Genomic DNA, 27911 nt, shown 5'->3' with positions numbered 1-27911 from the left:
TGTCTGGTAGATGTGATGACTCCTTACTTGATAAAGGGATGCACCTGTCAGTGTCAAAGATGTAGAGTCACCAACAGCAGAGAAAGGGGTCAGAGGCAGATATTGTGGACTGAGAATCGAAAATCATTCCTAAAGACAACCTGGGTGTGCTGGCCTCAGGCAGAAGCAGTGGAACAGCCACGTCCTGTGGCAGATCACTGTAGTCCTGCCAAATGGAGTAATTTAACTTCTCGGTACAACTGTAAGAATAACATCTGTAAACAGCTTACTGGTAAATGTGTTCTTTCATGGATTGTATTGTTCTAACTTTGACTCTCTTTATTTGCTGCTCAGTTTAGTTTTTGCTTAAAAAATTTATTTTTCATCACCTGTGTGTCCTGGGTGCAGCATATTTCTGGTTGCCAAATTTTTCTTTCTTCCCTCAAGGGGAAATCCTAAGGTATCTGTCAATAACATCCCAATCTACAGTCAGAAGTGGGGCACAATAAGGCAAAAATGCAAGTTCCTTGACAGAAATATAAACAAAAAACTATACTGGATTCAAAGACAGGAGACGGGATATATATATACAGGGGTATATCTAAAAAGGCTTCATGGAAGATGTCAATTTGGGGACAGTTTTGAGAGGTAGGTGCTTTGAGAGGGAGGCATGTATTCAAGGTAGAGGAGTTAGCATAAGCAAGCCAAGGACCAGAAGGCAGAGGTTACATTGCATATTGTAATATATACCAGTTTGGCAGGTGGCCACGCATTTTTGATAGACTGTTGGAAGATGAGATTGCAAAATTGGCTGGAGCTAGATTGTGTAGGCATTGAAAATCAGAGGGAATGGGTTGTCATTAATGTGTTTAAGCAAGGTTATTCCTAAAAGCCTTTATGCCAGACTTCCTGGATCGTATATACCCTTAAATCACAATTAAAATTACTTAATTATAAAGTACCTTGAATAATTCAAGCATAAGCCTTTTTCTTTTCCCTTATTCTAAAATAGATTTCTTATGCTGATTTAGAGATTTCAAGTGCAGTAGAACTCTATTATATCATATACTCAGAAATATCCTGGGTCAACCTATGTCTTCTTTAACCATAAAAGCCTGAAACAACATGGCTGTAATAGACACATGAATCCCTGGCCCCCAAATGAGGGTATCCATTGTATATCATTTCTGTCACCTACAGCCTACCTTTTATTTTCTGCATTTTTTGTAGTCTAAATTGTGATAGAAGCCAGCATAGTCACTTCCTGCTAAATCAAAGCATTCAACTTCACTTTAAGCTAAATATTGAGACCTTCTCTAGTATACTTAGTGGTGGGCTAAGGTTCAAAGTGTATCAGCTGAGCTCTGGCCTCATTGACTTAAAACATCTTAATGACACTTTGTTATGAGAGTCACTAGGCCCAGAGTCTGTAACACGCTCTCTGTGCCCTACCTCTGCTAGAGCAGGCACTATGTAGTGAAGAAAGCGAGAGAATGTAGGACAAGTCCTACTGGCCTAGCAAGGGTCCCACCTAACTCCTCATGACGTGTCCAGACCAGGTGACACCTGCTGGAAGGTGTGGATAGGCAGTTAATTTTATGGAGAGTAGGAGGTGTGGGCTCAGCTTTTTTTTTTTTTTTTTTTTTTTGGCAAGGCAGTATCTGAAGGATATTCATTCTCTCTTGAGTCTGGACTTTATGCAACAAGAAACAACTAGATGTTATTTTAAAACAAGCAAAAGCCACCAAAAGATCCTGGTCTGGGTCCTTGTTTGAGAGAAAGAGTTGGTTGAGAAGTGTTCCTTGGTCAGGACTAACCCAAGGGAAAAATCCTAGAGGGAGAGAAGATCTGTGGGTTTCTTACCCCAGCCCGCAGGAAGGCTATGCCATGAAAAGGCTTCTGACCCATTGACACACAGCAAGTTGGACGGGGAACCAATTCTTCTTTTGAGGTTTGGAGGAAAAGAGAGGAATTCTCTTGTCCGTGGCGTTTGAAGGATGGCTTCTCCGTGTCATCAGCTTCAGGTCCTGGTCTGGAAAAATTGGCTAGGTGTCAAAAGGCAGCCGGTGAGTAAAACAAGGGAAGGGGTCCTGGGGGAAAGGCTCCAGACAATTTTAAAATGTATTGTTCATGACATGTAAAAAGAGAAGGAGAAGAGTTTTAAATCATTTTCTAAACCAGGAATGAGATATTTCGAAATCATCCCTGCATCTGTCTTACAGCTAATGGGGTGAGTCTAAACATGCCCCCAAAGCTGCCTTTTGATTTCAGTAAATTAAAAGAATAAACCAGGATATGGCCCGGCCAAGAAAAGGATACATCTTGTTACTGGTTGAATTGGAACTTGTGTTGAATTCTAGATTTTGGGCCAAAATGCTTTCAGAAATTTTCCTAATGAATTCTGTTAAAAATGAGATGAGGAAAAGTTTCAGACGAAAGGTACAATAAATGGGGGAGAAAAGTACTTAAAAACCAAAACCAATAGAAAGGTTGGTTGATAAAAATTATTTACTAGAAATGCCAAAGGTTAATATGTATGTGATGCTTCAAGAGTATTATTGAATCACTTTACTGCTACAATCTGTCTACTCTGCTTATTGCAACATATTTTTTGTGTGTGTGTGCTCTTGCACTCATGTTTGCTTTTTAAATTACATAGCCAGCTATTACATCCTCACCAGGTAGGGTGCAGGGAGATTGAGAAAGGAACTGGCTTCTGTGAGTTGTTGCATATTCAGAAGAATGTTTGAAAACTGGAGAAATCCAAAAAGACATTTGATATACTTCATTTTAGAAGGTAATTCCCAGCCTAAAATTAATAATATAAATATTTGCAAATAATATGCATCATAGAAACCAAGTTTATCTATACACCTTATCTCACTCTAGGTTTGCTTGCAGTGCCTGACGCCTTACTTACTTACACCTTACAAGTGTTCTGATGTATATAGTACGAGGGAGAAGTTGATTTGCCTTTGTGAATTTGGTGGATAGGATTTAAAATCACAAGGCATTATGTGATTACACGAGTGTGGGTTTGGATATAAAATTTTAAATCATTAACATTTTTACTTCATTGTTCTTAAATCGGAAACAACACAAAAGTGAAACTTTCCATAATTTTCCCACAGTAGGTTCTGTGTGGAATTCAGCAGGGAAAGAGTCTGGGTAGGTGGGGGTGGTTAGAAGACAAGAATTGGCTTCTTGGTTCTATTCCTCACTAGCTACACGACTTAAAGAGCATATCACAGCCATGAAGAACCTAGTGGCAAGACGGGAATAAAGACACAGACCTACTAGAGAATGGACTTGAGGATATGGGGAGGGGGAAGGGTGAGATGTGACAGGGTGAGAGAGTGTCATGGACATATATACACTACCAGATGTACAATAGATAGCTAGTGGGAAGCAGCCGCATAGCACAGGGAGATCAGCTCGGTGCTTTGTGACCACCTAGAGGGGTGGGATGGGGAGGGTGGGAGGGAGGGAGATGCAAGAGGAAAGAGATATGGGAACATATGTATATGTATAACTGATTCACTGTGTTATAAAGCAGAAACTAACACACCATTGTAAAGCAATTATACTTCAATAAAGATGTTTTTAAAAAAAAAAAAAAAAAAGAGCATATCACAATTTCCCTGAGCACTGGTTTTCCCATTTGTAAAATGGGCATCAGGTCTACTATATCTGTCTCATAGGGTGGTAAGAACCAAATGTGCTAATGTATTTCAAAGTGCTTTATAAATGGTGAAACACTTGGCAAATAGATTATAGAGGGATTTGGGGCAATGTCTGTGTCATATTTTATTCAAAGTAATGGTGAAAGGAAATCCAGGGGAAGGGCGTGTGGGAGAGAGGAAGAAATTTATATACAGTAAAGTTCCTAAGTGATGAAAACTCAATAGTTAAAAATAAAAGAATAAAGGAACTGAAAACGTATATCTGTTGCTGATAAGCTGAATGCTAAGGTGGTATATTTTCCTTACAATTACATTTCACCTAAAAATTAAAAATAAACCCTCAGGTGAATAAATTTTTTCATTAAGAAATTTTATCTTTAGAAACTTTAATAAGTTCCTTCCTCATATGTAAAGTAGCTGGCATATCAATTTTCTACTTTAGAGTTTTTCTCCATTTTAGTCAATTTCTGCTGGACATGGCATATTTAAAGAAGGTGAAAGTCAGGCATGCTAAAATGTTTTCACTATGATAACTTATATTATTCCTAAGTAACCAAAATCCCTGAAAGCCCCTGATAATAATACTTTTGCCTAGGGAAAGAGAATACATGAACTATTAGTTCATTTTGGGACATCAAATGATTCAGATCTTAAGAGCACCTTGAGAGAATGGGACCTAGCACAGTCTTGGTTGCAGGAAGTGAGATCATTAAAAGTCCAGAATTTGGGGCACTACGGAAGGCCCACTGGAATCCATTATGAGTAACCAGAGGGACAGAAGAGACCTTTAGAAAATGGTGATGCCAAAAGGAGAAGGAAAGACAATTTTAAGTGGAGAGGTAGAGGGCAAAGAAAGGTGTATTTCCTCATAGTTTTGCCTAGAGCCAATCCTATGTCTTGGTACTGGAAGAGAGGACTTGAGGACACAGGTGGAAGGGATATATGTGTGCCAGTGTTACTTAAGAGGGAAGAATGAGAAAATCAAGAGATTGGAAAGTTAGGATTTAAAAATCTAAAAGGAGATAAATGTTTTTAAAATGTGAAAAGAAAATATAGACAAATTAGAAGACAACATGAAAAGAAGGGGTATATAAATTGGAGGAGAGGACAAAGTCTTTGTATAGGAACTGGACTTTGTCATCCATCAAGCAGTTATTTAAAATGCAAGTATTTTTATCTCTATCTTTGTAATTGTTCTGAATATGGCACTTTAAAAATATACTTTTATACCCAGGAAAATAGAAATTAAGTTGTGTGACACTGGAAATGTATAGTCATTAGTGAATGTTAAGGAAAAATGCTAGTATCACCTCCATGCCATCCTCTTCCATTTTGTTTTCAAGAGAGTCAATCACAGAGCAAGGCAGTAGGAAGGATAGTGTATAGAGGAAGAAGTTAGGAATCTATAAATGGAGACGCAAAACAAGAAAAAAAAATATAGTAAAATTATTAAAGTTGAGTGGGGATTACTGAGGAAGTTTATTATAAAGTATATACTAGACTAGAAAGTGAAAAAACAATTTTAAACAACTATACAGTCTAAGAAGTAAAATAACAACGGAATAAGTTACATGTTGACCTGGCTGCAAAAAAGGGAAGGCAGGATTTTTAATTTTTGAGGTGACTTTCCTCAAAATTGTTCTTAGAGTTAATGTTTCTCTCTTTTTTGGAAAATCAGATGTCAGAATTCTGAACTCTTTGAGATTATCTAACTGCCTTGATTTTACAGGGCCCCCTGAGAGCTCAAGATACTTGTCCAGAGTCACATAGTGAGTTTAAAAACACAAAGTTATATTTTACCAAAAATGGATCTCTTCTTTCCATTACCTCCTGCTGCTTCTCTATTGCTCCTAAGTTGAGTTCCTTTCCCAATATTCTCTAATCCCTGCTCAGAGTTCAGCCCATCAACAAAGAGATCATGTTCCCTAAGGAGGCCTTAGATACTGCTGTTTTTCAATATTAGTGGTAATACCAATTCTCAATTATATTGCAAAAAATGAATACTAGAGGAGTGTGAAAAAATACATTAGGCGCCAACAGAAATGTTAGGCAATAGAGAAAATCAATTAGATGCAGTTGCTACCCTGCTGGGCTTGTAATTTAACTCTAAAAAATAATGGAAAAATGAGCATACATTCCACTGGAGATGGTTAGCAACAGGGAGGCTCACCTAATGAGATGCTAGTTAATGACAGGAAACAGAGTCCTGGGACAGCGAAGGCACTGAAGACTTAAAGACTAGATAGTGCAAGATAAGAATTTATCTTTCATTAAGAAGATGGATTCTAAATAGGCATATCAAGAAGTGACTACAAGTCTCTATAGAAGTGGAATCTAATTCCAGACTTATGACCTAAAGAAGGAAAATTAACTTCAACTATTTATTTTCTGTTGTAACTATTTAGCTCGTGGATCACACTTTAGCTCAGTTGATGATAGACCTAGTTTTTCTATCATAGATATTCCTACAACTTGATAAACTTCTAAAACTGGATGAAATTTGACACTTCTTCCCCAATCCTCGCCTTGCTCATTTAATTTTCCCTCACAATGGCTAAAGAAAAAGGAAGACTTAACTTGAAAATTTTGGAACAGGTTGGTCCATGCATTAAAATAATTTTTTGATTAAAACAATTTAGAATTAAACTCGAATTTCAAATTTAATTCTAAATCAGATTAAAATGAATTCAGTCTTGCACAAGTCTCTCAACTACACGGTCAAATGTTCCAGGCCCTTTTACCTCTTCTGGAACTGTACCATTTACTCCCTTAAGGCCTTTTAATTGTTCAAAAAATTTGTATCTACTTGTTCATTACAGTGCCTGGCACATAGCAGACATGCACATTTTATTAGTTTAGTCAAGCAAAAAGTAAATGAGATAAAGATGTTTTAGAAGTGGAAGCAATAGAGAAATAAATTCGCTTAAAGCCCAATAAAAATGAGTTATTTTCATAAACATCATAGAAGGTTTACCAATCTTCAAATTGTATTATAATCTATAAATATGGATTTCAGAACATTGTCTTGATTCCAGTTTTTAGATGGGTTATTTATGTAGATGGCAGTGTTCACTAGCAGAAAGCCCAATTAACAGAACTCTTGTGCCACTTTTTTTTTTTTAATTATTTATTTATTTATTTATTTATTTATGGCTGTGTTGGGTCTTCGTTTCTGTTCAAGGGCTTTTTCTAGTTGTGGCAAGTTGGGGCCACTCTTCATCGCGGTGCACGGGCCTCTCATTATCGCGGCCTCTCTTGTTGCGGAGCACAGGCTCCAGACGCGCAGGCTCAGTAATTGTGGCTCGCGGGCCTAGCCGCTCCGCGGCATGTGGGATCTTCCCAGACCAGGGCTCGAACCCGTGTCCCCTGCATTGGCAGGCAGACTCTCAACCACTGCGCCACCAGGGAAGCACCTGTGCCACTTTTGTTTCCTTGTTTTGGGGGTGAAACTAAAGTTTGTTTCACATCTAAAGTATCACACTCTTAACTTCTGAATATGAACCTTGGAATCCCCTTGTTAACAAACACCAAGTAACAGTCATCTTTGACTTAACAGACAATGCAAAAAGGAAGGAATAGAAGAGGGAGAAAAAGACTATACTTTATATAGGAAAGTTTGGGTGATTTTTATTTTCAGGTTTGTAATAAAAAGTTATGATTCTAGGTTACAGCTCGACCTTTAAATGACTTTCAGTGCTGTCATAGGCTGAAGTAATAAAAGTGTGGTATTGCAATCAAAGAGAGCTAGTAATCTATTCTGTCGTGGTTTGGCTACAAAACTTAATGGTTAACTGTGCAGGTGCTGAAGTCAGGCTCCCTGGGTCCAAATATCAGCTCTAGCATTTAGTGGCTTATGGAATGAAGGCTTATTTAGTCTCTTTAAGATTCTAATTTCCCATCTGCAAGAGGAAATGAGGTGATTATATTAAATGAGATAGTGCATGTTAAGTGTTTAACGTAGCACCTTGCACATTCTCAGCAGTCAATTATTAGCTATTATCATTTGGAGTACTTTATTGAATTTTGATATTAATTTTAAGAAGACCACTTGACAACAAGAATTCACCCTGGGGAAGATATTTTGAAATCATATTTAACAGGGAATTGCTGAAGGAACTGGCATTGGTACCCAAGAGGAGAGAGGACTTTGTCTCTATTTGAATACTTGTAGAATTCTCCTGCCGGAGGGGAAGCCAAACTAAGACAAATAAGTGTTAGTCATGGGAAGGAAGATATCACCTTGATATGAGCAAAAAAATCGGACAGTGTGAGTTGTCCAATAATGAAGAAGTCTCGTGAAATATTGAACTTCTAGTCACCAGAAACATTCAAGTACACGCTGCATAACCATATTGCAGAGATGTTTTCCCTAACTTTTCATGTACCAGTCATTTTGGACTTATTTCTTTTCCTGGAATATTCCACCCTCTTTCCCATTTGTGGGTCTTCACCCATATGTTTCCCCTGCTTGAAAGACTCCCACTTCTTTCTCATATTCTATCCAACACACATATCCTTTCTTCTGCCTGACCGTTTTTCATCTTTTAGCTTTAGATTCAGCTCCCCTTGCTTTATCTTCCTTTCACACTCTTGACTTCCTGTATCTTAGCATTATCTATTACATTTGGTGACAATTTTTTTTTGTTTCCCTTCCTCAAAAGACTGAAAATTTTAATTGCTCTATCCTCAGTGCCTGGTACACAGTAGGTGCTCAATAATTTTTTATTGTGTTAATGTATAAGCCTTATATGAATGATTACTATAGTGTATGTTAAACTGTAAGTTTCCTTAAGACTCTCGAAGACTGTGGTTTCATGGAGGGAAATGGAGAATCTTCATCCTAAACATTTTACTTTTATTTATTTTCAGAGTTAAGGAGAAGAATCCCCATTGAAATCTGGAAATTGTACTGATATTCAGTATTATTCATTTCAGACATAACTAACTTCAAACCACTCTAGTGCAAGGGATACAAACTCAAATATCTGTAAGGGCAAGACAGGTAATATAACTGTGTGAAGTGGGACAAGCATAGACAGTAGGAAATGAGGACATTTATGATTAAGACTAGAGAGTGAATATCCTACTTACAGGCATTCAAATAGTAGTAGTTTCTCAAATTTTTAAATATATAGTAATACATTGATTTAAAGTTCACCTGTATCTTATTTTCTTATTTACTTTTAATGAAAATAACATAATAAAAACGATGGCCACAAATGGAATCAGGTGTACTAACAATAATTAGAATAAAGCGTTCTAACAAAGTAATGAAGTGTGAATGACTTAAAGTTGAAATTATGTGCTCTGCCAAGATTTTTCAGAAAATTAGATTTGAAAGGTTTTCAGAGATATGAAACAATAGTTCTCAGCAAATGCAAAGGCAGATGTTACTAGGTAATTCAATTGAGTTAAAAAGTACTACAGATCTTATAGTGAATGGAAATTTTGGAGTGAATTTACATTTGGTTCATTCAAGGAATTTCTTAAGATTTAACCTAGAATTTTGAGTGGATGACCTCACTGACTTCAAGGCCACTGAAGTGTGTCCTGTCATCATCATTAATTCTCGAAAACTTATCACCTGCGTTGTGCAACAGGATAGAGTTCCTGGATAGAAAGCATGTTTTTTTTTTCTTTAAATCTCTTTTCTTGGTCCTCTTCTCTTTTGCTGTCTTTTATTTATTTTTATTTTTAAATTTTTTAATAGATTTATTTAATTAATTAATTACATTTTGGCTGTGTTGGGTCTTCGTTGCTGCACGTGGGCTTTCTCTAGTTGCGGCGAGTGGGGCCTACTCTTCGTTGTGGTGCGAGGGCTTCTCATTGCGATGGCTTCTCTTGTTGCGGAGCACAGGCTCTAGGTGCACAAGCTTCAGTAGTTGTGGCATGCGGGCTTCAGTAGTTGTGGCTCACAGGCTCTAGAGCGCAGGCTCAGTAGTTGTGGTGCACGGGCTTAGTTGCTCTGCGGCATGTGGGATCTTCCCAGACCTGGGGTCGAACCCGTGTCCCCTGCATTGGCAGGTGGATTCTTAACCACTGTGCCACCAGGGAAGCCCCTCTTTTGCTGTCTTTTAAAAATTGGTTCTGGATTTTCAAAAAGAATTATTTTTAAAATAATTAAAAATTTTTTAATTTTAAAATAATTTCAAATTTAAAGAAAAGTTGCACGAACAGTACAAATATATTTTTTTCTAGAGCTAGTTGAGATTGGTGCCCCATTACCTCAGATACTTAGTGCGCATATTTCACAAACAAGGAAATCCTCCAATATAACCCAATACCACCATCAAATCTTTAGATCCAATACAAGATTCACCAATTCTCCCAATCATGTCCTTATAGAAAAATAGTCCAGTCGTGTTCTGTATCTAGTTTCCATGTCTTTAGTTTCCTTCAGTCTGTAACAGTTTGGTAGTCTTTCCTTGACTTTAATGACCCTGACACATTTTGAACATTCAAGACCAGTTGTTTTGTAGAGTATCTGTTGTTTTGTAATGTATTCATTTAGTAGAGACTCAGGTTATTTATCTCTGGAAGGAATACCACAGAAGTGATTCTCTGTTCTTCATAGTGCATCACATCAGGTGGTGCATGATGTCAATTTGTCTCATTTTATGGGGAAATATTTTGAGACCAACTACATACTCCATTCCTCATTAAACTTTCAATTTATGTTGCCTTATACATTTATTTATATTTACATAGACTCATGGATGCCTAATTTATTCAGTTAGATATACTCTTTTATTAACATAATGTCTTTAATGTTTAATTTTGGCCAGTGGGTCAAGTTTGATGCTCAGTTATGGTCATTTGCAGGTATCTGTGTTTTATTGATGTGTCCCCATCATTCTCTGAGATTCTCTGAGCAGTATATCTAGTGCTCTTCTGTCTGTTGGTCTACCTACCTACCTATTTCTATGTATGTATGTATGTATGTATCTAACTATCTCTGTGTCTACATACATTCTACATATATTCTATAGCTCTGTTCAAGCTTGGAAATGGCAATACCCTAATAGCAACAAGCACACTTAGCTCTCATCCACTAAAAGAAGCTAGTGTTTCTTGAAAAAAATGGGTATTTTCAGGGCTGGGACAGGGAAAGTACACAATGAGGCAGAAACAACTTGTGGGACTGGAAAGAAAGAAGTTATACACACACATTTATCGCAATATTTCATGAACCAGCAGTTCATAGCCATACCTTTAATTGTAACCCAACACTGCCAGGTTCATTCTAGTTTTTCCCTTTATCATGTTTATAATTTCTCTGATGGATAGTGAAAAGCCCGGCTCCTCTAACGTGGGATATATTTACTTTTAATCAACCTTCCTATATGAAACCAATCACCTGCTCCTTGCCCTGCACAGACACCCTCCTTACCCGACTTGGGTCCTGAAACCCCATGTCTGGCTGCTGCACTGTGGATATCCTCTTCACCTTGCTAAGGACCCACCTCCCTCACTGTGTCACTGTGGTGCCCCGAGTCCTAATGTGAACTTACCTTGCTGCCCCACCTAAGGGATTTTGGGCACTGAATTTTTCAGAAAGGGGAAAGTGAAGAGAAAGCGAACAGAAGGGGACATCTCAATAGCAAATAAACTCTGGAGAAATAAAAAGAGACAAATGCCATGGCCCACTGAGGAATTGTAAATTACTCAGTGTGCATATGCCCTTAGATGTCAAGAATGCAGGGAGTATGGAATGCAAGTGAGGTATAGAGGCACGTGTGAGATAATTAAAATATTAGCAAAAATATGAAACTCTTAAAAACTATTTTTCCCAAAGTTTTCAAGTAGCCCCAGTGTCTGTATGTGTAAAATCAATATTTTAGCCTTTTCTCCAAACAAACAAAAAAAGTCATGGCTCATCGGTTTAATATTTGGATCCTTGACATTGCATTTGCTTCTAGGTTGTTTATGATAATATTTAGAATGGTGTTGAGAGCAATCCTGCTGGTATGAAAATTTAAATTTTATTTCTTGCTTTTGTGATTAACTTGTCAACCTTAACGTTCCTGAGATCACAGTGTGGAGGGCTTTGGATTTACTATCCTTCTAAAGTTCTGTACGTAGAAATGTTCTCCAAACCTCTCTGACCTAAAATCCTGGAGGAAATCTTGTGATAATAGATTGTTTATGGGCTTGCGGTGGATTTTACCTAAAACAGGGTGCCTTAAACTACTCTGATACTGCATTTTTGTTTGGATCTAAATCATGTCTAAAATTAATTTCAGAATTACCAAAACATCCGCATGAAACCATCAAATTATATCAACCAAAAGATAACTTAAAGATATCCCATGACCTATGTTCCTTATTTGAATGCGAATGTACATTTGTGTTGGTGTAACTGATCTCAGTTGCTCACTGAATTCTCATGAGGTTGCTATGGAAAATGAATAGATGTTCCTAAAAGTAGCTATGGGGCACTGAACCTACTCAGATGAATACATTTTTAAAAGGAAAACAATGGCTTCAAATATAAAACCAATAAATCCACAAACATTAAATATTTTTAACCTTAATTCCTTATAGTCTACATTTCAAATGTGTCACATAGAATAAAAATTGTACCTTGTATATAGGATCTTCGAAGAATAGACTCTAATTTTCAAATATATCAGAGATTAGGCTAGAATAATAACACATCTTATATTTTTATAACACGCATGTTTTTCCAATACACTTTCTGTAGTACTTTCGTATTTGTTCCTCGGAGTGGCATGATTTTTTTTTAATGCTATCTTAAGTATCTTGGTGTTCAGATCCTTGTCCCCTGCTCTGCTTTCCAGCTGAGTATGTCACTTTGGATAAGTTATGCTAACCCTCTGCAACCCAGAGAATAAAAAAGGGAGTTGGATCAGATCAAGGCTTCTTAGCCTCTTCTGTGCTATGGATGTCTTTGACAGCCTGGTGAAGCCTATGGCCCTTCTAAGAATAATGTTCTTAAATCAGTGAAATTAATACAATTCCAAATAAAACCAATTATACTGAAATTCAGTTATTAAGGTATCGAAAAGCAAGTTTATGATATGGTAATGCATGTTTATTCTATCATTAAATAAATAAAGGTGAATCCATGACTACTATAATTTTAATGCTGTGATGAGTATAAACAGCACTTTGAGGTATCTGCAACAACACTAATACGATTTGAAAGTATCTGTGGTTTCTATTGGTGACAAAGTCACAGGTACTTCTAATAACATTGTGGTTCCTAGCCTATATTCATCATTAATGGAAATACTAAAGAGTCATAAGCTGGAGAAAATAAAAATGAGATCTTTTTTTTCCTGTCCAAGTTTAGAAATGCCCAGAATTCTGTTCATTAGCTGATCTCAAAGGAAATTTCCAACAAAAATATTCCAAGACTGTAAACAATCCTGCTAGTTAGGTAGGGTGGTGTGCATTTAGAATTCCTCTATTCCATGTGTGGACCATGGACAGAAGCATCAGCATCACCTACCTGGAGCTTGTTAGAAAGAGATACAGTACCTCCGGCCAGCCACAGATCTACTGAATCTGAATCTATGTGTTTACAAGATCCTTAGGTGATTTGGTACGCACATTAATGCTTGAGAAGTGCTTCTATAGATTAGGCTGTTGAACCTGTCTGGAAGCTTTTAAGCTGTGGTTAAACTGAGTACCTTAGGATTCCCCAGATCGACAGTCAACTTCCTCCATTTTCTGAAACTTGCCCTTAAACCCAAAGTCTAAGAATTTGGTGACAGATCTGCCAGCAAGGAGATCAGTGCTGATAGAGACACATGGAGATTTTCATGGAAAATTTAGGTTGGGAGTTACTTAAGGATCAATAGTTGAATGGGTCTAGATTGTTTTGGAGAATTGAAGAGCCCCAGGCAGTAGTTTGAGATTTGGCAGAAGCAAATCATCTCTGAAAAATGGGGGAAGAATGAGAACAAGTCTGACTGCATAATCAGATAGAAACAGTTTAACTGTAGGCACAGTTAATGTTCTTGTGAATACATGTTTTTCACTGCTATGAAACCAATTTTATAGGTATGTAAACTATGAAGCAGAGAGTGTCTTATGAACTGAATCATGTTTACATGGGGAGGAAAGCCACTCCTGAAGTGTCTTACAGTGAAATTCTCTAATAGAAATTTCAATGTAATATACATTTATTGAACCTCTATTCTATACCAGTGGAAATTCAGGGATGAATTAGACACTGTTCTTGCCATAAAAGAATTACCAGTTTGTTTCATGAGCCAAGCCAAAAAAAAAATATATTGATAAAAAGAGTATAAGTTCTATAATAGAAGCAGACACAAGATACTATTTATAGTGGTTTGGAGGGAATTGCATAGAACTTTAAGTTTCTGTTTACTCTTTTACTTGTTGACTCAACCATTCATTCATTCATTTGTTCAACAATGTTTATTGAGCCATTAGCCAGTGTCACACACTAATCTTTATGCCTGAGCATAGAGTGCTAATATTGGAAGTGGTAAGGTACATCTTGGTTGAAATTAGGTTGGGTTTTATATGCCCTGTTTAGCATGTTGAGCCTTATCCAACAAACAACTGGGAAGCTCTAAAAGATTTTCAAGTTAGGAAGTTCCTGATCATACTTGAATTTTTTTTTCCCCATTTATTTATTTATTTATTTATTTATTTTTGGCTGTGTTGGGTCTTCGTTTCTGTGCGAGGGCTTTCTCTAGTTGCGGTGAGCGGGGGCCACTCTTCATCGCGGTGCGCGGGCCTTTCACTGTCGCGGCCTCTCTTGTTGCAGAGCACAGGCTCCAGACGCGCAGGCTCAGTAGTTGTGGTTCACGGGCCTAATTGCTCCGTGGCATGTGGGATCTTCCCAGACCAGGGCTCAAACCCGTGTCCCCTACATTAGCAGGCAGATTCTCAACCACTGCGCCACCAGGGAAGCCCCATACTTGAATTTGAAGAGCATCATTCTTGGGACAGTCATGAAAGGTGACTGGACAGGGGGCTTCAGAAGGTTATTTTAAGATTTTAAACCTGGAAAAATCCTTCTTGTGTTTATTTCAGTCTCTTGCATTTTTAAAACTCTCTCATTCCTTTCTTATTAATAATATTTTCAGGCAAATATCTGGCTTGTGTTGGAATTTTATAGTATAATGTACTTCTTGTCAGGTGTTTTGGTTTAGCAATATAGTTAACATTTTTTTTCTATCATTACTTTGCAGCTTTGGACACTTGTCTTGATTTTATGGCCAGTTATTATTTTCATAATTTTGGCTATTACCCGGACCAAATTTCCTCCAAGACCAAAGCCAACTTGTAAGTAAATGAGATTTGTTTATTTCCCTAACTTTTGGATTCTAGTTAAAATTTATTTTGCTACCACTTTAGTGTTTTATTGTAAAATTTATTTTTCTGAGTAGTGTTTCCACTTGGAAGTGTTTGTATAAATGCTTAGTATGTCTTTTCCCCAGTCTTTTGAATCAGTAAGAAGTTGAGCCTGTAATATTTATCTAGAAAAATATAAAGTATGTAGGAGCAAGAATATATTTTAATCTTTAACTATAAAATTTTAACTCATTTGTTGTTCATCTCATAAATCTCACCATAGTGTGTACACCACAAACAAGCAGCCATCTCAAACTTAGATCATCCTTTTCTTTTGTATAATAGCAGAAGCCATAGACTGGAATTTGATCAACTGAACAAATGAAATCCAGGGTACTATAAAAATCTCATCTTTCTTCAGGGCTAATATTTGAATGGTGCAATGTATCAAAACATTTAGTTTAAAAGAAGATTATTTTCCAATTAGTGTTGTTTCAGTTACATTTAGTCATTACCAAGTTATAAAATGGGCACAATGCCCAACTCAGTTCATGATTTCTTTTGGATACAGGATGGAAATACAGAAGAGACTCAGAAAAGTCTTCAAAACTGAGCAAGATGACCCTTTTAACCCCAATGATTTGACCAGTGTTGTTTTTGCTTTTGTTTTTAAACTTTGGAGTCAGTTTTCTTAGGAGAGGAGTAAAGTCAGGTCAGATGTTTCATGTTTCACAAAGCAGCCATCTCCTAAAAAGCTTCTTGTAAATCAGATTTCTGAAAAATCAAATTGTATTTCAGATAAATTATGGTAATCCACCAAATAAAAGAAAACTGTGCCGAATTATTTGTAAAGAGAATAATGAGCTAGTGACTTTTTAAAGTAAGCACAGTGCTTTTCAATCACCCAGTCCTAAGAAGTAAGATGAGAGCCATGGTGGAATCTACTTGAATTATACACAATATGATAATTCAAAAGAGAGTTATCAATTCAATTAGTGTGAAGCATTTAAACTCCTGGCGCTAGAACAAATAATTCCTTACATTTGAATTGCACCTTATCATTTCTAAAGGACTTTTGCACAAGTGATTATGTAGAGTTATTGATGAGATTTTATTAGGTTGTTTATAGAAACAGCATAATTTTGTTCTCTTTATATTGTGTATATATTAGTTCTTTATAACAGATTAATTCCATTGTATACTGTTGGAATTTATGTATTCTTGTATATCTTAAGTAACATGGACTTCAGAAATAATGCATTCAGCACATAAGGACAAATACTCTTTGAACTACTCTAGTTAAAGATGCTAATTATCAATTTGCTAGCGATAGTAATAGGAGTTTGTTAGCTCCTTTCAACAACTTATTTTCACCAATTTCTTGTTCTTAAGGATTTTTCAGTTATATAAAGTTCCTTTTCTAAAACTTCTAAGAGAAAAATATAAGGTGTGTGAGTGAGTAGTCTTAAACCAATTGATGTTACCCTATAGGATTTAGAGATTCATGGGGAAAATCATGGAGAGCTCTTATAATCCCACTAAATTATAAAGAAAAACTTGGAGAAGCCATGTGACAAGTGCTTCACAGACCAAATAAAAGGCTCTGCAAAACACACTATCCAAAAGGAAATGAATAACCATTTTTTACTGTGAATCTATTGTCATACTCTAGTAATAATTAGCTTAGAAGCAATTATGTTTGTGGGTAGGAGGGAGCAAAATTATAGAAAAGTTCAAACATTGAAAGTATTTTTGCTAGTCTCTCAGACCATATAAGACTCAGTCTAGAAAATAGTTTATTGGTTTGTTATTAGAACTGAGAGGGACCCTCTCACTTTACAGATGAGAACACTGGGACCCAAGGAGATTTTAATTTGCCAAAATTCAATCATGTGGGATAAGAGAGAAAGGTATTGGAAACCACCTTTACTTATTCTTTGTCCATGAGATTTGTGTCATATCTTACCCTCATACACATAGAGCCAAATACAAAGTATGTCCAAGATTTTAACTCATCCTATAATCAATAGAGTATAAAATGTAATTTTATAATTGGAGGTACTATTCTGTAGAGTAATGTAGAGAATCTAAAACTAGTATAGATGCAGTTACTTTTTTTTTCTTTCTTGTGGTAGAGAGAGAATAACTTCAAAATGATAGTTTGGATTTAGGTGTTTTTTATTTTTTTTTTCCACACACACACACACACTCTATTTTATTTTTACAAGAGATAAATAAACTGACACCAAGCATTGTAAGTGGATGACCACAACAAAGCAACAATGATTGCAATTACCAAACACGAAACACACTCATACTATGTCATAATATTGACATTCAGTCCAGTATGGATTTAGGTTTTTTAATTCTGTTTTTTTAGATTGTTGTTTTACTTTGTTTCTCACATCTATTATACCAGAAGATTAAAATGAGCTGATAATAATCATGATAAATATTTCTTGATCTCATACTACATAATGGCCGTGTTCCTCATTTCACAGTCAAGAAAACCAAGGCACAAAGAGGTTAAGTAACTCATTCAAGATTGCACAGTTAATAAGTGGTGGTGTCAGTATTTGAACCCAGACAGTCTGGCTCCAGAATCTGGTTTTAAGCTTATAGACTCACATTTCTTACATGCAGTAGTCAGTACTAATTTTTCATGTTTCATTATTTGGGTTTTGCAAAAGTAGACTAAAAATTAGAAATTAGGAATATAAACTCCTTCCCTGTCTCTATCATGAAATAAAAAATATATGGGGAAGAAGTGGATTCTGATGTATGTATCAGAGTTATCCTAAATATTAGTTTTTAATGTGGAATGCTGCCCCTGTTTGACAAATTCTACATGTATCATTGTAGTTCTAGTATCACAGAAATCAGATCCTGCTTAACAGAGTAAAAATCCTTTTTGGGCTTCAGTGACTTCTTCAGTACTAGTTGGGCAATAGAGAAATGAAGATGAAACTCCAGACTACACCCCAGCTGAAACTCAGCTATGGTGAGAATGGGGGTTGTCATCCCGTGGGTACATTCTGCTCCCAGATTAGCGAGGCAGGTGTGTAGGACTGGTAAATCATTCAGAACAAATATAATCAGCAACTCAAAGGACTCCCTCCATAGTCCTTCTGTTGGGCCCTGGAGAAGACTGGATTTTTGGTGAGTAAGGAAGCTGCTGCAGTCCCTGCCATGGTGAGCACCGGTCTGAAGCAAAATGCTGACTTTTGGCATCATCTGCCTTCATTTACTCCCTTTTGTGTTGCCACCAAGAGCTTAGGTTAACTTGCCCCCGCAAATAATAAGTCCCAGGTAAAGAAAGCTTTCCAAAGGCTGGCAGACAGGCCCAGATGCTTCTTGTTCACACGGAGAAGAAATGGGCCTAGGCGCCAAGTCTGAAATAGTTCCAACCGCTTGTAATCTCTACAGGCAGTGGCTTGTCAAGAGGCAAGCTTTAAAAGCCAAAATATTATGCTTAGGAGCAAAAGCAAACAAAACCAAACCAAACTCGCACATCACACTGAGGCGAAGCCAAGCTATAATGTGCAGTGAGTTGCTTCTGTCTCCTTCTAACACATACATACCCATGAAAGTGCAGGCAAACAGTTCCTCAGTGATGATTACTTTACAAGACCCGCCCATAATGATATAAGTGGACTCCCAAAAATGCAGTATTGCCAACAAGAAGTCACATTTTTATGAAGTTAACGAAAAACAGTGTTTTTTAAGTGGTTGAAAATATCACTAAAAACAATGGAAATTATACTGTACATATACGATCATGTGCTGAATTAAACTCCAACTGTACAAATATCATGTGCTGAATTAAACTCCAACTGTCTCGAGGCTGTCACTTTCTAATACCCCTGCCCCCTCGGAAAATAAGAAATTCAGCCAGTCCCACAGCTGAACACAGGGACTGTTGGAAGGCAAGGGAAACTGCTAACTGAATGATATCCAAATTTGTGTTATCACAAGGTTAAACTGAATTCCACCCATCCACATGTGGCTCAGCAGCTTTGGTAAATCCAAGGTCATCATTCCTAACACATCTTTTGGCTTCCAAAGCATACATTTTGTCTTCATGGATGCAATAAAAATAATAATAGGAGTAAACATTTATTGACAACTTGACCATCAGCAGGCACTGTGCTAAGTACTTCGCGTATATTTCCTGAGTTAAGACTTACATCATCTCTTTGAACTATGTAATATGATTATTCCTGTTTTAAAGATAACAAAACTGAGGCATAGAAATGTTAAGTAATTTACTAACGTTCACATAGTTACTATGTCCCTGAGCCTGGATTTTAACCACAGTTCCCTCCCCTCCCCCAACCCATACAGTGAATTTTTCCAGGTCACAAACGCCAACAATGGCAATCTTAAGGCTCATTTGAGTTTACAGCCTCTCCATTTTCTTCCTCATACCACCTGTTAGTACTATCAGAGATCGAAGATGTTTGTAGAAGTGAACTCAGTTGGTTTTTCTGTTTGTCAGCAGCTCTAGGAAAAAATGTGAGAAGAAAGATTGAAATTATTGATTAATTGGTGGCTGGTGGGATCCATGGGTGTTGTTATACCTACGGTATCTGAACTGTTAGTGGGAAAGAGCCTATGAGGCCTCTCACTGGTGAAGGCTTTGAAAGCCAGAGGAGTGAGGTTTTTTCCGGCCCTGCTCTTGCTCTGACTTTTTGTGTGGTGTGTTTTTATGAAAGTGAAGGCAAGTGCACAAGGATAGAATTCCGGGGTGTACCATGCTCTCCAGAACACTCATGATTTAATAGTATTAGTCGAGGGACCCATAGTAAATAATATCCTTTTGTATGTTGATTGGCTAAAATTAACGTAGGCTTTGTTCTGGGAAGATCAGAACTCATCATCACTCATCTTCTGCTCGGGATTGCCCCATCCGATTTCTCCATTCTCAGGTGTGCCAGCAACACGAGGTAATCTCTCAGATTAGAGACCTCTGAGTCATCTTGACTCCTCCCTTTGCTTCACCTCCCAAACCACTATCCTTCAAATCAGAATCCATCTTGTGAAATGTGTCCTGGAGTTATCCCTTCCCTTCCATACTTCCTGCCACCCTTTGGTTCAAGATCTCAGTTTCATGCCTGGATTTCTTCAAAAGGTGTTTTTTTTGTTTTGTTTTGTTTTTTGTTTTTTGTTTGTCTTTTTTTTTTTGGTTTCGGGAAGCCCTGCCTCTAACCCTTCCCACATTTTATCATCAGATAATCCCCTAAAATACTCTTTGGGTCAATCAGGTTTCAACTCCTCTTTGCCTCACTTTCAGGACCTTCGTAATTAGAATTCATCCAACTTTCTGTTCTGAAGTATGATGCCTGTGCCTAAAGAAACTGTTTCTGAAAGTCTTTCACACATCCCATGCTCATGGCTCCCCCCCCATTGTCTATGAAAAGACAAGCTTACCCTTTTGCCTTCCCTGGTCATTCAAACTCCAATTATTTCTCCTTTATATCTTTCTTGTGGATATATTGGCTAATAGTGAGTGGTCTTCGACTGCTTTATGCTTTAATCTGGACTCACTCATTGGACAGATAGTACATTAATAGCAGAAATCACATCATAACATCACACTCTTGTCCAATACAGCATAATTCCTAACATAGGGAACAAAATAGGAATGCTATGTGTTGGTCAGAATTTGATACAGTTTGAAAAATTGATATGGGTGATTGGATTACAAAATTCATCCAGAGATGGATAATAAAAAAATCAGTGTAAGTCAGGTGGGTGAAGGACAACAAGTTAGCTTGTTTAGGGTTTGATTTTTACTTCTCTGACCCAGGTAAACATGACTGTGCTATCAAAAATGTCTATAATGGTAATATTAGGAAAAGAAAATAGATATAAATCTCCCTCACTCCTCCCCAGGTAGATTTACCTGGGAATTTCCCTCACAAATTAATAAATTCTTGTGAACGCATATGAAAGATTTTTGTGTGGGAGAGATTTATAGTCTGCTTCTTGTTTAAGTTCCAGAAAATGTTGGAACAGCTTTTTTTTTTTTTAACATCTTTATTGGAGTATAATTGCTTTACAAAGGTGTGTTAGTTTCTGCTTTATAACAAAGTGAATCAGCTGTATGTATACATATATCCCCATATCCCCTCCCTCTTGTGTCTCCCTCCCACCCTCCCTATCCCACCCCTCTAGGTGGTCACAAAGCACCGAGCTGATCTCCCCGTGCGATGCACTACCAAATGTAAAATAGATAACTAGTGGGAAGCAGTTGCATTGCATGGAACAGCTTTTGAAGTTCAAAGCCAGAGTCCCATCATTTACTTCTTCCATCAGTAAATTAGTAGTTAACTGTTTTGGGGAACATTACTGACCCTTTAGATGATAACACAGAGATAAATGCTGTGAAACTCATAGAAGCCGAGGAGTGGGATTAGATTGTGACTGCCTGCTCTAGCACTCCGGGCAGACTTGAATGGAGCAGGAGGAAAGGGGATGTGAATACGCTACACTTGTGCACGGGGACGGCCACAGTTCCTGCTGGTAGTTGCCCATCTCCCTGACTTGGAATTCTGCCATTCTCTCACGCAGTGCAGATGGGCACACCCTAATGCCACATAACATGACAAAAGGATTTCTCAACTAATTCCCTCTTAGGCTTAGTGCACAGAGTTGCATCAGAGAACGGGAAATAACTTGAAGTACAATAACAATTTAACAAGCACAAAGATAAAGCGTAAAGAATAACTGTTGATTGCTCAGTGGAGGATTTTGTTTTTCTGCTCATTTTGCTTCATCCCTACTTTTGATGATCTACCTTACGAGCTTCTCAGAGGTGACTGCCTCACTGAAAGTGGTTCTGGGAGTCACATGCCCTCTCTTTTTTTTTTAACTCCTTTTCCCTTTTCTTCCCTTCATAAAGAGCAGAGGAATTCCTGTTACTGTCAGATAGGAACCTCTAATATCAAAGCCTGTCTGATAAATACAGATAAATAAATGATTGCTTATAAAATTCTCACAAGTATAGTAATGTCACTTGCTGAGGTCACCACTATCAGTTGATGTTTCCAATATACCCTTAGAGGCTAAGAGGCTGATTTAACAAAGTAATTTCAGCCAATTCCTTTTCACTTGTCAGAGAACATAGAGCCCACACACAGGCTCACAAGTGAGGGTCTGGCTTCATGGTTGGCTGTGTGTTTTCCTGAGTGACTGTTTTATTAAACCTTCCTCTAAGCATCACCCAGGAAAGCTGGCCTACCAAACCTTAGTCATTTTATGCTACTCTCACTATTCAAGTTTTCTCATTCTCTTTGATTAGGTCATATCATGTCCTTTGCTTAGATAAATGAACCAGTGTATTTTTAGAGTGAAAGTAGCTCTCATGGAAGAAATGCCACAGCATACAATATTGGCTTGTCTCAGGTCAGTGAGAATTTCATTGTGGGTTAGAATTAGAATGACCTATAGTATTTTCACATTAAAAAATAAAGTCTTTGTTTTGGTTATATATTTATGTATTTATGCTTATATATAAAATCATTACTATCGTGAGAGGCAATGTAGGGGCTTAGAGCACAGACTAGAGATCCAAACTGCCTGTATTCAAACATAAACCTTGGATAAAACTCTTGGATGCTTGGAGCCTCATTTTCCATATCTGTGTATTGAGGTTCATAATAGCACCTACCTCATAGAGTTGTGAGAATTAAATGAATTAATACTTGTTAAATACTTAGAAAAGTACCTGGCACATAATAAGAGCTACATTAGTGTTGGATATTATTTTTTATATTATATATGATATAATAATACATATAGAGTATAATATCAATAATTGAGTATCATTGAGATCATCTAGTCTCTCATTATTTGATAAGAAAACAGGCTCAGAAAATGTAAGACACTTGATTAAGGTTTCACATTTATTCTTGCCATTGTCACATATTTAAAAGGTATCTCATGTCTGTGCTGATCAGGAACGTCCTGAGGACTCAGAGCAATCAAGTCTGTACCAGACTACATATCAGGAACTGAAATAAGTGTGCAATACAATACATTCCCCAGTGGAGGTGGGCCCAAGAGCAGAAGCAGTAGAGAAGATGGAATCCAGACGGTTTTACCTGGAATCGGGGCTGGGGCCACGGGGAGGCAGATACAAGGCAAAGTTTGAGGGGTTAACAGAAACTCAGTAATCAAGATCAATCATATTTCAATACACTATTCTAAAATATAAACATTAATTTTAAAATTCTATATACAAAATTTTAAATAAAGTCAAGATCAGTATTACTGCTTTTTCTTTTGCCTTGGGCTCCAGTGTGGCTCATATAGCACTACCTGGGATATCAGGAAAGGCTTCACAAGGAAGTTCTGTGTCTTACCGTGATTCTTAAGGAATGCGTAGGAGTTTGTCAGCTAGACAACTAGTGTCTTTGCATTCCTAACAGAGAGCAATCAACATGAGTGAGGACACAGGGCATGAAAGGGTTAGATGTGCCAGGAATTTGGAGTTCGCTTTGTCTGAAAAAGGAGAATGTTTATTGTGAGTGTTGGGAGATGAGGCTATTTGGTCAGTAGCAAAAGTATTGGACTTTATTTTGAAGAGGATGAGAAGACATTGGAACTTTTGAGTAAATTAATTTTGTTTTAAAATATTTATATCTTTTGCTGACCATAGAAATACATGCTCATTTTTTAAAAATTAAGTAATTTAATACAAGTATTCATGTTGCAAAAAGGAGAAGTCTCCTTGCCTTCTAAAGTAATATAAGTAACATAATCTTGCCTTCTAAAGATAACCATTGTTAACATTTCAGTGTACATTTTCTTAGACTTTTTTCTCTGCATATAACACACACACACGCGCGCACACACACACATACACACAACTAAAATTCGAACATCGGGATCAGATAACATTTTAGAAAGAGTTCCTATGGCAGAATGAAAGAGGGTTTAGTAGGAACTGGTGACTGGATTGGGCACAGAGTTCTGGTTTTAAGACTTGCACTTCAGTTTTCATTTTCACGATCTCTTGATTACCCTGGAAATGCTAGGGTGCTAAAATATCACAGCTGGTGATTTCCCCAGAATTTTTTTAACACTGCCTCCTTCAATTCTTCATTTTCTTTCCAGATTTTCAAATCCAGATTTCTTTAAAGAATAATTACTCTTTATAATATGGAGGTCTTCCATGCACAACTAGCTATAACCCTCTAATTTCATACTGTCCAAATGAGATTAACACAGTTTAGGACAAATCTGGGAGTGGAATTGCAGCTAACTAAAGAGAAAGTAATACAGGAATCACAATATTAACAGTGTTTTTTCTCCATCTTCATGATTTACAAACAGATACACTTAACCACTCTACGTTAATCAAAATCATCTAAATACACCTGTTGAAAGACATAGATTCCAGGGTTTTACTGTAGGCTTTCTTTTCTTTTTTTTTTTTTTTAACATCTTTATTGGAGTATAATTGCTTTACGATAGTGTGTTAGTTTCTGCTTTATGACAGTGAATCAGCTATACATATACATATATCCCCATATCCCCTCCCTCTTGCGTCTCCCTCCCACCCTCCCTACCCCACCCCTCTAGGTGGTCACAGAGCATTGAGCTGATCTCCCTGTGCTATGCGGCTGCTTCCCACTAGTACTGTAGGCTTTCTGAATTGCCACCTGGTGATGGTGATGGTGAAGGTGGTGATGAGATGGTGAGGTGGTGAGGTGGTGAGGGTCGTGAGTGGGGTGGAGTTTAAAGAACTCCTTAGATGATTCTTATGCAACCTCATGTTTGAGAGCTATCTTTTTCTTTCTTTTTAATTATTTTCTTATTTTAAGTCAGTTGCATTTTCTACTAGCTCCCTACTATTGAAGAATGAATTTAATTCTTTGAGTAATTTCATGGAAGAATTTGCTTTCACCCTGTTACCTTGCAGCCATTGCCAGCATTCTCTGCCTCATTTTAGCACTGAATCTTTTGCTGTAATCCTAAGGACGTCCAAAGAGTCACCATTTTTCATGTCTTATGTTGAAGACAACATTTTCAGGACAGTTGAGGAGAATGCCTTCTCTCAGAGAGTACCATCAGATTGGTGACTAAGGAAAGAAGTGTTCATAATTCCCTGAAGTTTTCTGCACAGATGTTTCTCCAAGATGATTTCATGGTTAAGTTACATGGCCTGGGGGACCCAGTTCCACTGAAACAAGTGTTCACACTCTAAAATTGCATCACTGTGCTGCCAGTTTTGTAAATATTAGGAGAATGAGAAAATGTCAAAAAAATCGCTTCATTGTTTTGAAATTGCTGCCCTCTGTGGAGATGATACAAAGATGCTTCTGAAGATTCATATTCTACAAGACATGCCTAGAGCTGTAACAAATAGGCCTGCTCTCTGCCCTTAAGATGCTTACAATCTAATTGTGGGGGGAAGAAACACATACATAAAAATTTACATGCCATAATAGATGAAAAAATATAACTAAAGTAAAAGTGTTAGATATAGCTCTTGGCACAGTGCTTTGCACATATCAGAAGCTCAGACATTTATTGATTATTTAATAGTGACATGTAATAATAATATAAGTACTTAGGAACATAAGTAGTATTAAATAAGCAGCATTGGCAACAAAAACTACTGGAAGTTTAAAAAAGGAAGAGATTGCTGTGAATTAGCATAGTCAAGAATTACCCCAGTACTTGAGCTTGGAAGGAAAAAAGATTAATATGATGCCTATGCAACAAGAAGATATGTGCCCTTCAAGAGTTAGAAAGGTCAAGATTAAAAACTGGGTGAGGATAGGTAGATTGGTTTGGCCAAAGTCGAGTGTGCTAAAGAGTAGAGGAGATCAAGTTGGGTGGGGTTTGATCATGTAGGGTTTTTAATACTAGACCTAGATGTTTGGATTTTCTCCTGTAGTAATAGAAGCATTGTGAGGAGGTATTTAATTTTTCTTTTTCTGATATGGAAGGTAAACTAAAGGAAGTTTGAAAGATTTTCTTCCATAATTGTTTATCTTCATCCAGATGTTTCTATCACAGGCTATATTAGTTATCTCTGGCTCTATAACAAATTGCCAAAACTTAATGGCAACAACAGTAAACATTTATTACCTTCCAGTTCCTATGGGTCAGAAATTTGATAGTGGCTTAACTGTGAGTTTTAGCTTCGAGTCTGTTATGAGATTGCAATCAAGGATTTTGGCTAGGGTTGCCTTCATATGACACCTTGACTAGGGCCGGAAGATCTGTTTTCAAGGTGGATTGCTTATATGACTAATGAGTTGGTACCAACTATTGGTGAGGACCCTCAGCTTCTTTCTGTAGGTTGCTTCAGTGTCCTCATGACCTGGCAGCTGCTTCACCAGACCAAACAATACAAGAGACAGTCAGATGGAAGTTATCCTTTTTATCACCTACCCTCGGAAGCCTCGGAGCGTCATTTCTACCATGTTCTGTTCATTAGAAATAAGTCACTAAGCCTGACGCATATTCAAGGGCAAGGGAATTAGGCTCTGCCTTTCAAAGGAAAAAGTGTCAAAGATTCTGTGGGCACATTTTAAAACCATCACATAGACTAACAAGAGCCAGTGATGCAATAATAGTGTACATGAAACATGCCTGAAATATCCAGCCCCATCATGGCAGAGTCCTTATCTGCTTGAGGCCATACTGCATTCCTTGCACCTGACACAGGTGCCTGCACATACAAGCATCGTTAAATATTTTTTGAAGTATTGCTATTTTGTAGATGAAGATATTTATTTTCAGAGATTTTAGTGACAGATCTCACTAAGTAAGTGTTGAAGCCAAGATTTAATTTGATCTTACTACCCAAATTCTTTCTACTCACCATGCTATCTGTCAAACAGAATCACTCATCTCTATTAGAAATGCTTACTTGCTGTTGGCATAGCTAACAGAACCACTCTCTGGAATATTGCCTGGCATTTAGTAGTCACTCAAGAAATATTTGTTAAACAAATGAACAAATTTAGTGCAACAATACATGAAGACTTGAGATATGAAGAAATCTGTTCAGATTTACTGACAAGTCAATGGAAAACTGGGGAATACAGACCAGAATGCTTGCTTCTTTCACAGGTTATGATTTTATCATATTCATTGAAAGGACATTGTGTTTAATGTATAGAAGTTAGATACAAAAAATATAGGAGATGTGGAGCTCCTGTGATTTGAGAAGTTTACAATATGCTGACTCTACACAGGATTCTATGTGGAACGAACTTTGTATCATTGTGCCATTGTTTTTTTAAATTAATTAATTAATTTTTATTGGAGTATAATTGCTTTACAATGTTGTGTTAGTTTCTGCTGTACAACGAAGCGAATCAGCTATATGTATACCTATCCCCTCCCTCTTAGACCTCCCTCCCACCCCCCACCCTCCATTCTACCTGCTGTATAGCACAGGGAGCTCAGCTCAGTGCTCTGTGTGCCATTGTTTTGGATACAGTCTTTTTAAGAGTGGGAGTGGATTAGAGGGGAGAAATAAGTGTGGTTCAACTGGAATTCCTCTCATATGAATAGCATTATGCTTTGATATTTAACCCACAGACAAAGGGAAACAAATGAATTCGAGAACAGCATGGCATACCTAAGCTCTCACACACCTCTCTACACACCTCTAACACTGTTTACTCCGGCAAAATTTTGTACCAAAATTGAACCTAATCTGCACTGAAAAACTTCACCCACCTCCACTGAATCCTGTTAGCTTTAATTAGCTGTTTATAAGATTGCATGCTAAGCAGAGCTCTGGAAACCAGAAAAAACAAAAACAAACAAACATAAACAAAAAACAAACACACAGAACTTTGTTACGTAGATTACATTCCTTTCAGCAGCATGCCAAGGGCTGAAATTTAAGGTCTTTATTTTGTTGAATCATCTTTAGTTTTATGCGGGAATTTAGCATTAAATATATAATCTGGAGGGTAAATA

General features: G+C 37.2%; 1 protein-coding gene across 1 annotated transcript in view; it reads left to right on the top strand.

The window, feature by feature from the left end:
* Positions 1 to 1976: 1976 nt before the first annotated feature.
* ABCA12 (ATP binding cassette subfamily A member 12) overlaps positions 1977 to 27911 on the top strand; it is a 190507-nt gene continuing 164572 nt past the window's right edge. The window contains exons 1-2 of the mRNA XM_061204760.1: positions 1977 to 2045; positions 14855 to 14948. Coding sequence (XP_061060743.1) covers positions 1977 to 2045; positions 14855 to 14948 — 163 coding nt within the window. The remainder of the gene's footprint in view (positions 2046 to 14854; positions 14949 to 27911) is intronic.

The sequence above is a fragment of the Eubalaena glacialis genome, chromosome 1 (assembly GCF_028564815.1).
Source record: "Eubalaena glacialis isolate mEubGla1 chromosome 1, mEubGla1.1.hap2.+ XY, whole genome shotgun sequence".
NCBI classification, from domain to species: domain Eukaryota; kingdom Metazoa; phylum Chordata; class Mammalia; order Artiodactyla; family Balaenidae; genus Eubalaena; species Eubalaena glacialis.
The sequence above is the reverse complement of the archived record's forward strand: the minus strand, read 5'-3'. Positions and strand labels throughout refer to the sequence as shown.